Below are 14,469 nucleotides of genomic sequence, written 5' to 3' on the forward strand. Positions count from 1 at the left end.
GCTTTTCAAAAAAGTTTATTAGAGATTGTTGTAAGCCTTGCGGATATAAAAACAAATAGAGTAGAGAAATTGTACATAGTACATGAATATTTTTTTTTATAATTTAGTTTCCTAGGTGTCTCTATGGATCAGGTGATGGCTTGAATATTAAAGTGAATCTCATCATATTGTTTTAAATTGGCAGGTATGTTTAGCATTTAAAGCTTGCAGCTGTTTAGAATTTAATTTTAATCCCAGGATAATATTAAGTCCCAATTCAATTTAATTCAGTGTTGTCCAAAGTTGTTTAAGGTACGACACACTTTGGTGGTGAGCCATGACTGAAATCACATACAAAGCAGTTTGACGACCCACAATTTGGACAACAGATTTCAATTGAATCCCTAATATTCAAAAAGCCTATCTTAATTCCTCATTAGTCTGTCTCGTACTCAATTTCCAAAAAGCTAAACAATATTTTTCAGAAATCTCCTTCGTAATACATTTCAAAATGTCAATTAGCAACAAAACAAGAAAATACTGAACAGCCCACGTAATCGAGTATTACAATTCTTGTAATACAAGGCTAAAATAACTTTTGGATGTTAAAAATACTCAGAACAGAATATTTCATGCATTAAATATTGCTGAAGGAGAAAAAAGAGAGAAATCAAAACATCACTTTAAGCGCCTTTTGTTACAAGATAAGGAACGACAAGGAAGAAGAGAGAGAAAAAAGGCAATTTTCGAGTGCGACATACGTATGTAAATGTAAATGTACACAATTTTGTTAACACAAATCCGAAACAGCAAGAAAAAAAAATCTTATTTAAATTTTATATCAAGTTATAAGGAACAGATTGTTTGGTACTCACCGAAACCATATCTTCAATTGCTGTTGCATTCTTCGATCCCAACATAACCATTCCCATAGCTATGCCAGCACCTTCTCCAGTTACAGCATCATCTTGATATAGATTAAATTTCAATTGCTCGTAAACGTCTTGACGGTGTGTACCCATCGCAGCAAGACCCAATCCTAAACATCCACCATGACGAACATTTTCATTTTGAGCATCTTTCAACTGTTGTAGCAAATAATCGATAATATTTGCACCATGATTTGCATGAATTAAACCGAGAGCATATAATCCGCCACCTTCTGAATATCCACTATGACCGGATTCTTTTGGCAAGTAACTTTGCATTAATGCCAATGATTCATGCTCATGTCCACGATGAATAACGCCCAAACTTGCTGTGGCCGTTAATTTTGCCCAATTTGTGGCTCGTGCTAGCCATTCGAGATTATCTCTCAAAAATTGATCACTTGTCGTACCGCTGTGCATGAAAGCGTTTGCAATAACGGTAGCTGTATGACATATCGATACCCGTACAGACTCTTTTGTAGCTCGTAAAATTTGCAAATCAGCATGATTGCTACGAATGAGAAATTGTAGCTGAAGATCAATGGAAACTTCTCCGGATAGGATGCTTGCCAGCTTTTCAATATTCTTTTGATGTACTTTTTCACTATCGTTTAAGCTTTCAATTGAACGAACAGTCGTCATTTCTACATCTGACTCAGTTTTCGATGATTTTTCATCTTTCGATGCTTCCTTTATTCCCTGTGGTTTTAAATTGGATACGAGTGCTGATGGAATTGGTGCTGTTGCCTTTAATGCTTGCAAAACTTTTCCCAAAAATTCTTGACATGCTGACTCATACAAATCGAAAGCAATTTGATATGCCATTAAGACTAAGTTTTCACCGCCTTTTGTCAAACTATCCAAAAGTTGAGCAACTTTCATTGGATCTTCCAAGAAAATTAAGCATTGAACCATGTTGACGTAATCTGGGATTCCCAAGCTGCTGTAAAGCTCGACTAAGCATTGCAAAACGGTATTACGGAATCCACGGTTTTGGATTAAACTCATTGTAACTTGGAAAGCATAAGCGAGCATTCCAGCAACATCTTCGGATTTCATGATGGATTCTTTTACAATATCCATACGACGAGTTTCAAGAGCAATTCCAAGTGCTTGACGATGTTGACCGTCTTCTAAGCAACGTGAAAGCATACGATTGACAATAGCTTCCAAACGTGGATCAATTTCCTTAGCATTCTTCTCATCTTCGAACTTAGCAACACATTGTTGAGTGTAAAAGTCAATACACTTGGCAACGATAGTATCGACATACTCGTTGCGTGCATTAACGTCGAAGAGCTCTCCAGCACCTAATGCATAAGTCAAACTGTCTTCAAATGCTCCCAAATGATAGTAAACCTTAGATGCGACTAAAGCAGCCAACTTGTGTTGATCAAATTCCTTGTCTTCATGAAGAATCTCACTGGATGTGGGAATAAGAGATGACGATTTAATTAGATTTCACAATATTATTAATACATGACAAAGAACTTACATCTTCTCAACAGCTTCCGATATTTCAGGCCAGAATTCGTCAACAATGCTATCCAATTTCTTCAATGCGAACACCTTAAGTTCCGGCATTGGCTCATCAAGTAGGGAAATAATCCCAGCTAATTAAATTTAATTTAAAATCATTAAATCATTCCTTTGCAGGTTACAATGACTTGCACAAAATTATAATAAATTGTGAATTAAACTATATTTTCTTACCAGCCGATGTAATTGTCATAATCATTTTGATGCGCTTTACTTGATTTTATCACTTCACTGAATTAAATTCACAATATTCACTCGATTTAATTAAATATTCACGAAATATTACCGCAAAATTGCTTTTGTTTTGACCGAAATCTTTTTTGAATGATTCTTAACCCCTTTTTGAGGGTACGCAACTATGTTGAAATGTCCATGAAAAAATGAGTTTGTTTATGTTTCTTTGTGTAGATTTGTTAGTCACAAAAATTTAACTAATTAAAGTGTTTAGAGATGTCTGCTTACGATTGGGATGCACACAACAGACGTGCAGTTGCTGAAGGACGACAAATTCTTGAAAGAACAACAGCTTCGCTTGCTAGATCAAATCAAGTAAAATATTTCAAATTTTTATCAAGAAACCTTAGAAAAATATTAATTTTATTTAATTTACTCAATAGGTAGCAATAGAAACGGAGAATACAGGAACAGAGATTTTATCGGAATTAGATGCCCAAAGAGAAGCTTTGCTGAGAACAGGCCAAAGATTAGAAAATGCAGACGATGGATTATCATCCAGTAACAAAATTATGCGGACAATGTTGCGAACTGCTTTTTATAATAAGCTCATCCTTATATTAATTATATTTCTGGAAATATGTATCCTAGCTGGCATGATTTATATGAAATTTGTTAAATAGATGTAAGATTAATTGTATGCCATTCCCATGGATTAGCTGTAGACAGTTGGGGGTCTTTGGATTGAATAATTGCTCTGTTCATGACAATCGGCTTAAATCATGTCAATTCCAATATTATGTCTTACACTTTATATGTAACGTTTTCGGAATAGAAAGAAATTTAAAATTCTTCTAGAAAATAGTCGGATTTGATAAATATCCAAAGCTATTCAAGTCGTGGACCCCTAAATAATCAGCTGGATCTCTAAACATTTTCTTATTATTCTTATTTTAATAAATAAAAGCTTTTGCGTATCTTTATTTTATGTATAAGACTTTAAGTTTTATTGTACCCAAAAGGATCTTTAACAGAATGTCTTCCGTTGATGTTGCAGGTAACTAATAAATTCACTTACGATCTTATTAAATATTCATTAAATGACATCAATATTATTCTCATAACAGCACTAAGAATAAAATATCTGGAAAAGAAGGAAGTTTTTCGTGAAGACTCAATTGAAAAGAAAGATCCAATTTTCCTGTTTAAGAAATGGCTCGATGAGGCTATAGCAAACGAAGAATTATTGGAACCGAATGCTATGTGTTTAGCGACTGTCAGCAAGTGAGTGAAATTTATTGAATAATAGAAGTGATAAGGAATTATCTTTAGACATAGTTGGTAAATAGAATTGGCTCGTGTACGTGTTTTGACTGATTTACTGGATGTTATTTCTTCTCTTATTCTTATCAATTCAAGTGGTTTCAAAGGTTCCAATTCTTTTTACTGTATAATTCTTGATTGCTTAGTTTGTTTTGTACGGTAAATGTGTCAAAGTGCAGTTACATAAAATTATAGCTGTGCATTTTTAATCTCACTGACCTGATTTGGTCGAACGGTGATTGACCTTTTAAATTTTAACGAAACAGAAATTCACCACAAGAGTGGTGAGTTGTGAAATTCAAATTTGAAAAAGCCGTTAAAATTCAAATTTTATACAGCAGTTAAAATTTAATTTTGAAAAGTTTTCAATTAGATCCATAAAATGCGTACAAATCATCCTAATACGTTTTATGACTTCACATCAAATTATCACCACATCAAAAAATAAATCAATTTTACTCTAATTTCCTATCAATATTCATTTATATCTTTCACAGGACTGGTCTGCCATCGGCACGTTTCGTTTTATTGAAATCGGTTGAAGAACGTGGATTTACATTCTTCACAAATTATGGAAGTCGTAAAGCAAAAGACATGAGTGAAAATCCAAACGTAGCAGCCACATTTTATTGGCTACCATTACGTCGACAGATTCGAATTGAAGGCACGGTCGAGAAGATATCACGTGAAGAATCAGAAAAATATTTCCATTCGAGGCCTCGAGCAAGTCAGATTGGTGCTGTCGCAAGTCCACAAAGTGAAGTCATTCCAAGCCGTGAATATCTTGATGATATTGAAAGTGGTATAAAAGAGCAATTTGCTGAAAATAAGGAAGTTCCGATGCCAAATTGGGGTGGCTATTTGATAACACCAAAAATCATTGAATTTTGGCAAGGACAAACAAATCGCTTGCACGACCGCATTCAATTCCGTAAAAGTGATGAAGATGTTGATGGAAAATTAGTTCATCGTGCTGAAAATGGCTGGGTTATGGAACGTCTAGCGCCATAAATTCAAGTAAATTGAAAGTATAGCACATTAAGTTCTGTGTGAAAATACCTTGCTTGTGTAATATCCTCTTCTGCCCATTGATTGATGACCTGAATAAGAGAGCAAGAAATAAATGTCTTCCGATTTCAATTATATTATGGTGAAATATCAATAGATGGAAAATGAATCAACCTGTGTATGTACTGTATTTTGTAGCTGCTTTTTGTTACAGATGGGGTCGTTTGTGAGTCACTTTTGATGACTCAATCAATTGCTGAAATTTTGAATATTTTCAACGGTATTTTTGAAATTTTGAAAACCGTTAAATTTGACGATATTTTTGAATTTTAACGAAGAAACCAGATTTGAATTTTTAAAAACCGTTAAATTTTATATTCGTCAATTCAAATAATGCGCGATTCTCACCAGTCACACCATTTAATCAACAACTGTTAACAGTTCCTATTTCAGGCAATTTTTTCAGTATTCAGGATGTGATGTTGTACAACGTGTAATGAAATTATAGGCAACACATTTTTCCTCAGCATATGTACGTTATCTGACAGCGCTAATTTTACCTCTCTCCCACCCTAAACTGATATCGTAGAGTTGCCTTTTACACCTCATATAAATGGAAGGAGAGATGAACAAAAAAAGAAAAAGGAATTTATTATAAGTAAGAGGAAAATCTCAAGAGTGAGAAAAATATTGTTCGTGCATGAAGAAATACAAAATTTATTCTTTTCTCGACAAAAATGAGAATTATATTATTCAACAGCAACATATGTTGTACGAACAAAAAGACATAGAACTGAATACGAAAATGAATCTCAAGTGGGGTGGCCGTGAATTCGAGGTAAATTTGGTAGAAATGATTAGATGAGATTGAAATTTTCATGATATTGAGGCATTCAGGTTGTGAATATGATGATGAGTTGTGGAATCGTAAGAAGTTCAGGGAATTGAGGATCATGGAAATTGTCTTTAAATTATTCTTGGAATAATTTGAAGTTAGTCTCTGCAAATCCTTGACAACAGTCTGTTGAGAATATATCAACGGTTATTTTAAATTCAAATTGTTTTTAACTGTTTTTCCCCTTTTATAGTTGTTAATCCCCTTTATATAAATATTTAGTCTGTTTCTGATCACTAAAGAATAAACATCGTTGTTATTAATTTAAATCCGTAAGGAGTCTTTAATTAAACTTATTATTAAATAAGCATTGTTGATTTACATTCCAACAAGAAGATATTAAACCTGTTCAGCATCTTAATATGCAGTATCTTTATTCCTTTACTTGAGAATTTTCAATTTGTCAATAAAACAGCCAAGCGAATAGTATATTTACTTAGAAACAGCTTTAATAATAAAGCAACAGCTCTTCCCAAAAATCCTCAGTCATTTCCAATAAAAACTCATCCGTCCATATCCATGTAAAGTTTATGCTACATATTTAGTTAAGAAACAAGTAAAAGTTTACAACAAAGAACTTTCTTCTTCCATTTTTGACCCTTAATCGAGCTTTTGGGAAGGAATTTAGGTTGTTCTTCCATGCTTTACTTTGCTCATTTGCGGTTTTCTTTTGTAAAATGCAAATACATCATTATAACTTATTTTTTATTCATGAAACGAGGAGGAGATGAAAAGTAGTATTTAGTAATAATATGAAACCGCAGTTTTGTGGAAGTACACTTGAGACTTTATAATGCTTTGAGAAAAGAAATTTTCACATCCGGAATTATTTTTTTCGCAGCTTTCTATACGAGTTTGAGTTTCCATCAGTCACTGTCCTTGAACGTAAATTATCATGATTTTACTTCCATTTAATGAAAATTCCTTTATCTTCACTCGGTAATCCTCCACCTCATTTTATTATTTTTATGGAAATGAAGTCAGAAAAGTCTTTTGCAATCAAGCTAATAAACGGAAAATCAATTTTCTTTCCATGATCTTCGAGCGGTTGCATTAAAAATAATTTTCTATGAAGGTTGCATGCAGCATCAGTACATTTTCTCCTTTTGTTGCTATTCACATTGTAAAATATTGAGCATTCCAGAAATGATGGCGTTTTAAGAATTTTAAAGTTTGGTCCATAAAATGCATCGTATAAAGTCACACGGGAAATTTATTTCATAAAACTTTCAAATGTTCGGACGTGATTTATAGATTTGTATTGATTTTATTATCCATTGTCGTTTGTGAAGCTTGTCAACAGGAAGTTTATATTTTGTTGAATTAAAAATATGTTTTTTTGGTTACGTTGCGAAAATAACAACGATTTTACTTCCTGAGCTTGTTTTTTTCAATTGAATTCTTGATGAATCCTAGGAAATAAGAGAATAATGAATGTATAGAGCTCATCTGATGTAGTTGAATTCTTTTAAAAGTAGATTATTCTCAAGTTATTTACAGAAGAAATGAGAACTTTGTAATACAAGTAGAATAGCTTTGTAAAGGGTTTGAAACTAGGTTGAAGGGGGTGTGAAGCTAGGTCGTAAAGGGTGTGAAACTAAGTTGAAGAAGGTATGATGTTTTGTCGAAAAGGGTGTGATGCTAGATCTATAAGAGTTTTAAGCTAAGACAAAAATGGTGAAAAACCAGTTCAAAAAGGGTATAAAACTAAGTCGAAAAGGGGGTTGAAACTAGGTCGAAAGGGTGTTAAACTACACTTTATGTTTACGATTTTGACAATTGTGATTAAATTCAATATTTTACAGGCCAAGTTCAATTCAAGAGAAAGCATCATTTACATCAGGATGCTCCTTGTCAGTTCTTGCTATAGCAACACAATTCATGCATAGCACACTCTTCACACACAAATTGTAAGTAAACTAAATGCTATAAAAGATTCCAAATCATGAATTTTACATTTAAATTCCTCAAAAAATCCAATCACGATTTTCCGATCCATGCTTTAAGGAAATAAACCTCCTCCAGCAACATTATTGTAAAAAGAAAGTATATTGTGTAAGGAAAGTTCATGGATGAAGCAAGAATAAAGAAATATCATCATGAATGAAAACTGATACTTTAAAGGATAAATAAAACTGAATATCGGCAAAAAAAAACACACAGAAATGAGGGATGGAAAAAATATGATATTGAAAAATACCTTCAAGGAACAATAAGTTTTGTTAAAAGTTCGTCAGGTGCACGATTCAACCCTTTATTTAGCGAAAGCACATAACTCATGATATTGAGCTGAAGTAATTGATGGCGGATGAAAAGAAGAAGAAACTTTTTATTGTTACTGAAAATATATTCTTACCTCCGACCTCCCCCCAAACATTTATAAATATTTAGATAATTGCCATAATATTTAATTAATTTTCATTTATTTTAATTTGATCCCATTATAATACACTTTTATATTCTATGTAAACGAAAAAGCGAATTTTCTTCCTTCTTCTTGGGTTAATTATGTTTTCAAGAATACTTGATACCCTCATTTTGTCTAGTGTATACTTATTACTTTTTGTTTGCGTTCAAACTGCTTTTGCTTTTCTTCTTTGTTGTTTTTTTAGTGCTTTTATTGATTGTAAAGAAGCTCACGTGTAGATAATAAATTGATTTATTTTATTATACATATCTGTGGTAAATTGAGTTTAGTTTGACTTTTTGAAATATTATGGCATAATTTAATGGTTATTGAACTTTCGTATGCGACGGAGAATATAGAAGCTTTTGGTATGGATTTAAAGAGAATTTATAATATGCGACTAGACATATGAGCTGTGTGAGCTTATGGGAAGCCCGATTGGCAAATATTGATATGCTGTCGAAATGCTGCAGGGGAGTTGAATACTTAGAATTAGGTGATAGCCACCTCAAGCGGAACAATACGACGAATATTTCCGCATATTTCGCTGTAAAAGGACCAAATTAGCCGTCGTGGTGTTGTCAGGGCAACATCACGTATTACAATTGAAACGGCGACGAATGCGTTGTGCTGATTGGGATACAGAGCATATAGAAGTCAAGGGGAAGCCTCCTTCAGTTGCGTCACTCGGGTCAGTCTAATGACCTTACAATTTCCAAATAAATCCATTTTTCTCATTATTATAACTCAAAATATCAGAATATATTTCATATATTCATAAGCTTCATCATGCACTGATCCATCATCAAAGTACCATCATCTCCATATCATTTGTCAATCAACAATTTATCTGTTGACAAAGGACAAATACGATTTACAATGGAAAATGCGCCAGAATACTCATTTTTGTAGATGAATCTGACTCTAGAGCTATTAAGCTCACAAAAAGGTTGAAGTGCGCTCTTGAATGATACTTTGTACTCTCTGGTTTCTTTATATATTTTTTTGTAAGTTGACACCTCTCTTTACCCCTTTTTAGGTAGACCACAAAAATACTCCTTGAGCATGTCACGATAATAAGAAATTAGTGGTTAGAATTGATTATTTTTAAAGATCTCATTTCTCTTATTTACATTAAAAAATTGACTGTAATTTTTTACGCCTTAACGAAAGTTCGCTCACAACCGTAATCTAAAAAAAGATAATCATTAATTCAGAATGAAACCTGATAAACAGTAATTTTCACTTCTTAAACAACACATTGAGATTATTTAAATAACGAAAATGAAGTCGACTTAATTTCAATTCTATACTTTAAGGGTAGGTAAACTCATTGAATTACATTTTTATTATTGTTTAATGGAAATATATAAAAATGAGACGAAAAGTCGATTATTTAAGTTGTTAAGAAAGCTTTCGAGCTATTGCTAACTGAAAATATCGACTTTCATTCGAAGAAAAATAGAAAAATTCTTCTTGATACTACTCGATAATACTGAATTTTTAATGATGAAATGTTCTCTAACACCTTGTTGACACCGCTTAATGTACTAGCAATGTTAATTTGTCATCGTCTGCAAAAATCCATGCTTGTTATAGATTGAAAATGTCTGGATGATAATTTGTTTTAAAAATATTGATGTCTAAAAGCCGCTTCGTCTGGTTTTATTAGCTTTAAGTGTCAATTTGAATTTTTCATTGGAATTGTTGTTGTTTATTTTGAATTTGTTGATTTAGAAGTGATTTAATGTTTACTATGCTGACATTGTCCCTGAATTTGATTTTTCAATGATTTTTCACATCGATTTTTCAGTCTTAAATTACTGTTGATTTATAACTTAAATGCATAAGATTGAAGTCTTACTTAGTAACTAATAAATGAGCAAGCAATAATTCATTCCAACTTCTGAGATTTAACAACAAAAACAGCTAAAATCTTCAAGATTTCTAATTTAACCTCAAAATCACATCCTATTGATAAAAATTCATTATAAAAATCATCGAATTAGCGAAAGCCTCTCATAAAACCTCTAATAAAATTCCATTATATCAAACAATAGACGATTATTGTGTTTCTCTAACAACAGGATATCCTCGATCAATTCCAATTAAATTGTTAAACCACATAATACAGGGAATTTCACGAACATCAACAATGTAATTGAATGCGTGAAAATATTTGCCCTTGAATCCCACAATCATGTCTCACGTCGTTATCATAAAAGCTTATTATCACCATCATCATCGTCGTCATCTTTGCTTTCGAGCAGCATACAATGCGTTGATAGCTTATTTAATTTATGATAAATTTCCAACTTCTTCCTATATGTTTATGCGTGTATATGAGTTGGAGTATCTATACATGCTTATTAATGTAATAATAACAACGAAGGTAAATATTGTAGAAAGTCATCGAAAGACGGTAAATTCACAAATGTTAAATTCTTCATAAATTTTTTAAAGAAGGATAAGAATCCACTCGATGTACTTTAAAAACTCTCGAGTATTACACAAATAAGTAGATGTATATATATTGAAAATCATATAGCTAAAAAATGTGTTGATGTAAAATCGCGAAATGAAATGCTTGAAGGGTTGTTTGTTGGCTTATCGTAATGTAAAGCGAGATAAAATGACTTTTTTTTGTACCTTAAAAGCTTTTTTTCTTCTTGGAAAGAATCGTAATAAATAAGCACTAGATTTCATTTTTTTTGGGATGGGGTTCATTGATTGCGAGCGTTTTTCCTCTTGAATGAATTTTAATAAAAGGAAAAATTGTTTGGAAGTACAGAATGGGACGCATTTTCGAGACAGTTGTTGCTTATAACTTATCCATTGTTATGGAAAGTCTATTGTTTTTGTCGCTTGATGTTTGAGTGTTAAGTTTAGTTTTTAACATGAATTTTGTGGGTGTATCTATATCACTTCCTAGAATGTCTCCTAAGAGGTTGTTCACTCATGACAATCTCATCTGAGATGTGTTGCTGAGAATACTTTGAGATCTGCTTAATACATCTATTTATACCTCGATTCAGTGAAAAATCTGAACAAGTGTTCCTGGAAACTAAGTTTTGATAGTCAAACAGGGAAGTAGCAGGGAGGGTTGCCTAACAAGACGAGGAATTTGACTTCCTCCCTCTCCCTAAACACACCCCTAGTCAGACAAAATTCTATAAAATCTGTGATTTTACAACTTTAACAATTCATATTCCCAACAATGCCAGAACCTTGCTAATCTTCCTCAGCATAATGGTCAACTTTACTCCCCTATCCAAATTTCCAACTTCATTTTACCCTTAATCCCTATCTTAAATCACACGTCATATTGTATGATGAATAATAATAACTTCTTTTGTCTGACATTTCTCTTTTTTTGAGGACACATCATACCTACATTTAATTTTAATAAGCTTGATAACAATGAACTTTTGTTTAGTCATTGTTTAAATGTCACGGTTAGTGTTAATGTTTTTGGATAGTTGTTTGTCACATGATGTTATTGTTGTAAAAGTTAATAAAAATCCATTCAAGCAGAATGTTTCAGGAATTTATGTGATATATGCATTGTTATCTAGTTTGATCATGCTCATATATTTGTTTTTTGTAGTAAATTAAGGATTGATATGTCTTAAGTTAGAAGACACTACTAATGGGGTCATTTATTTGTGATCTTTTACATAGTGACCTTTAGATCCAACCTTTCTTCTTTGTCATATGATTTTCATTCAAGTTCTTTGGTTATAAATGCCACTAAGGTTCAGACATGCATATCTGTCTGGGACGTTAATGGAGAACGACTTTTCGTTCTCGTGCACATGGATTTGAGCATTGGTAAGTAGTATTGGATAATTTCAGGTTTACACCTATTTCTTCAGATTACACTGGTGGATACCAGGGTATATCACCTTAGGGTAACGGCAAGGGTAGGTGTAGGTGTATCCTTGGATAGGGGTAGAAGTACGTGTGTACCGACAAATCAACCCCAGCCTTTACCTATTCAGATTTCCATAATACCAGACACTTTTCCACCTTCGTTCAACACCCTTTAATGGATACTGACCGCCAAAACTGTTCATAACAGCTTTTAAATTGAAAGCAATTCATTCAGACATTCTGATAAATATTTTAAAAATCTCCTCATAATTTATAGCATCTTTAAAGCTTCATATTTCTTAAGAAATTTTTCTTGATAAAACTTGCACGTTTCGAAATTCTCTTTACATCGAGTAACACCCAACTTTGAACTTGAAAATCTCCTCCTTCTATTGTGTTTATGAAAAAAAAAACTTTACGTGATGCACTGAACCATAACAATCAACTTGAACGATATCCTATAACAATGAATAAATAAATAAGTACAATTTTGAAGGAAAAAAGTTGGATGTGGGCATCATAACATGAACTTTTTGAGAATCTCTTAAAATCTAATTTTAAGTTACCAAAGTGAATACAAGAACAAAATTCGTCCTCAGCGAAGAAATTCGATGTACATAGAAGAAAACGGAAGTAGTCAGAAAGTTCGACGGTATCAATACTTTATATATAGCACCGTAATAACGTTGAGAAAATTGAAACAAATTTCAAAGTATTTCATTCTTTCGATAGTCCATAAAAAGGATCAGATATCTCATAATATAAAGAATAAATCATAGTTCTTCGACATTTAGGAACAGTCACGTAGCCTCTTAAAAATCTATACCTTTCCCATCTCTTTTCATCCATTTTTTTGCTTTATCAAAGAGACAAATGAAATAATAAAAGGGAAAATATTCTTTCGAGGATAATACTCACTCTCTTTAGGAGCATAATGAATGGATAAGTGGACGTAGAAGACCACGCTTGTAGTACTTTGTTCCCTTTAATCTTTATGCATTAGTACAGGAAATTGTATAATTTGTCTTCCCTCCCAACCATTCAATTTGAAATGGAAATGCTAGAACGATCCTTAAAAATTACATGATTAAGCATTTTCCTTCGTGCTTGGGTATTTTGTTGTGGCTCTGAGTATAATTGACGTCATGCACTGAATTCAGTACCTGAACTTTAATGATTATACAGAAACACTTGAAATTTATGAATTTCTGATCTTGAAAAATCCAAGAAAGAGAATCTAATTCTCATGAGAATCCATCAGAGGATAGACGTCACTTACCCACGGTCCCTTGTATGTGAGCTTTTTTTCTGTGTGACACAAAATTGCTACAAGTATCAAGTTGACATTTGCTTTATCTTCTTTCTTCATTGAAGTAAAAGAATAAATCAAAAAGGTTACAAAAATTCAATGAATGTTACTCTAGAGAATCAAAAACTTGAGATTAAGTGATAGCACAGAGAGAATAAAAAAAAAGTTTCGTACAATAGCGTTTCCTTGAATGGGTTGTATGTGTGTATAATTCTCCTTTTTGTTCATTCATTCGAGAACCATTGAGACTCTTTGTTTGTGAAATGGTTGGGTGAAGAAGACATGATTGTGAATATCTGAATTGGAATCTGTTTATCTTCCATAAATTGTCAAGTTGAGAGTTTTTCTTCGCAGTATTTTTAATTGAAAACTTGTTTGTCGATTAGATTGTTAATGAAAACAGTCATCTAGCAGTTTTCAAGGAGTTAATCTTGTACAAACAAGTCAATGATACTTCTTTGTTGATTAAACAAACATAGCCGCAACTAATTTGAGGATCTTGATAGATTTATGAATTTTTGTAATAATTTATGTTATAACGGTCATTTTAGATTTGAATAATATTTATTGTACATAGTTGAAAACCCCTTCTTCGTGCAAAAGTTCAGTTTGTTTTTAAACTCCAAAGAATAAACATCATCGTAAAGCATTAAATCCGTAAGTAGTTTTTAATTACATTTACACCCAACTAAAGCAACAAAAAAATGTCAACTAAATAAGACTTAAGAGACTATTCATACATAACATCCCATGTTTACTCCTTTTGGCGCAAAATACACTTTTCTTCTTGTTTATCTTCTGAATATCCCCTAAGCTCGTTTCACTTTTACTATCAAACCTAACGTAAATCATATCTAGTCCCAGAATATTCCATCCATAAGTGGTTTCTATAGAAAATAATAAGAATAAAATGGAAAAAATATATGCTTAAAGCAATTTTCTTAGATTTTGAATATGTGATCTCTCATATTTGTTTATGACATGGAAATTGTATTCTATTTGATACATTCGTACATAAAAATCCCAGATTTTT

At 32.3% G+C, this 14,469-nt stretch overlaps 3 protein-coding genes across 3 annotated transcripts in view; 2 read left to right on the top strand and 1 right to left on the bottom strand.

The window, feature by feature from the left end:
- Rpn2 (Regulatory particle non-ATPase 2) overlaps window positions 1-2,782 on the bottom strand; it is a 72,084-nt gene extending 69,302 nt beyond the window's left edge. Inside the window, exons 1-3 of the mRNA XM_070643786.1 lie at window positions 2,622-2,782; window positions 2,404-2,521; window positions 855-2,331 (exon numbers count right to left, since the gene is read on the bottom strand). Coding sequence (XP_070499887.1) covers window positions 855-2,331; window positions 2,404-2,521; window positions 2,622-2,646 — 1,620 coding nt within the window. The 5' untranslated portion in view covers window positions 2,647-2,782. The remainder of the gene's footprint in view (window positions 1-854; window positions 2,332-2,403; window positions 2,522-2,621) is intronic.
- Window positions 2,783-2,897: 115 nt separating this feature from the next.
- On the top strand, window positions 2,898-3,304 carry Vti1b (Vesicle transport through interaction with t-SNAREs 1b). Its single transcript, XM_070644013.1, has 2 exons — window positions 2,898-2,996; window positions 3,065-3,304. The coding sequence occupies exons 1-2, from the start codon at window positions 2,898-2,900 to the stop codon at window positions 3,302-3,304; spliced, it is 339 nt and encodes a 112-aa protein (XP_070500114.1).
- A 13-nt stretch (window positions 3,305-3,317) lies between these two features.
- Window positions 3,318-5,121, top strand: LOC139093212 (pyridoxine/pyridoxamine 5'-phosphate oxidase-like). Its single transcript, XM_070643858.1, has 3 exons — window positions 3,318-3,678; window positions 3,749-3,905; window positions 4,442-5,121. The coding sequence occupies exons 1-3, from the start codon at window positions 3,609-3,611 to the stop codon at window positions 4,953-4,955; spliced, it is 741 nt and encodes a 246-aa protein (XP_070499959.1). The 5' UTR covers window positions 3,318-3,608; the 3' UTR covers window positions 4,956-5,121.
- Window positions 5,122-14,469: the final 9,348 nt, after the last annotated feature.

Source organism: Chironomus tepperi, unplaced genomic scaffold (assembly GCF_022539635.2).
Source record: "Chironomus tepperi strain 1889 unplaced genomic scaffold, CSIRO-AGI_Ctep_v1 contig_335, whole genome shotgun sequence".
In the NCBI taxonomy this organism is placed as follows: domain Eukaryota; kingdom Metazoa; phylum Arthropoda; class Insecta; order Diptera; family Chironomidae; genus Chironomus; species Chironomus tepperi.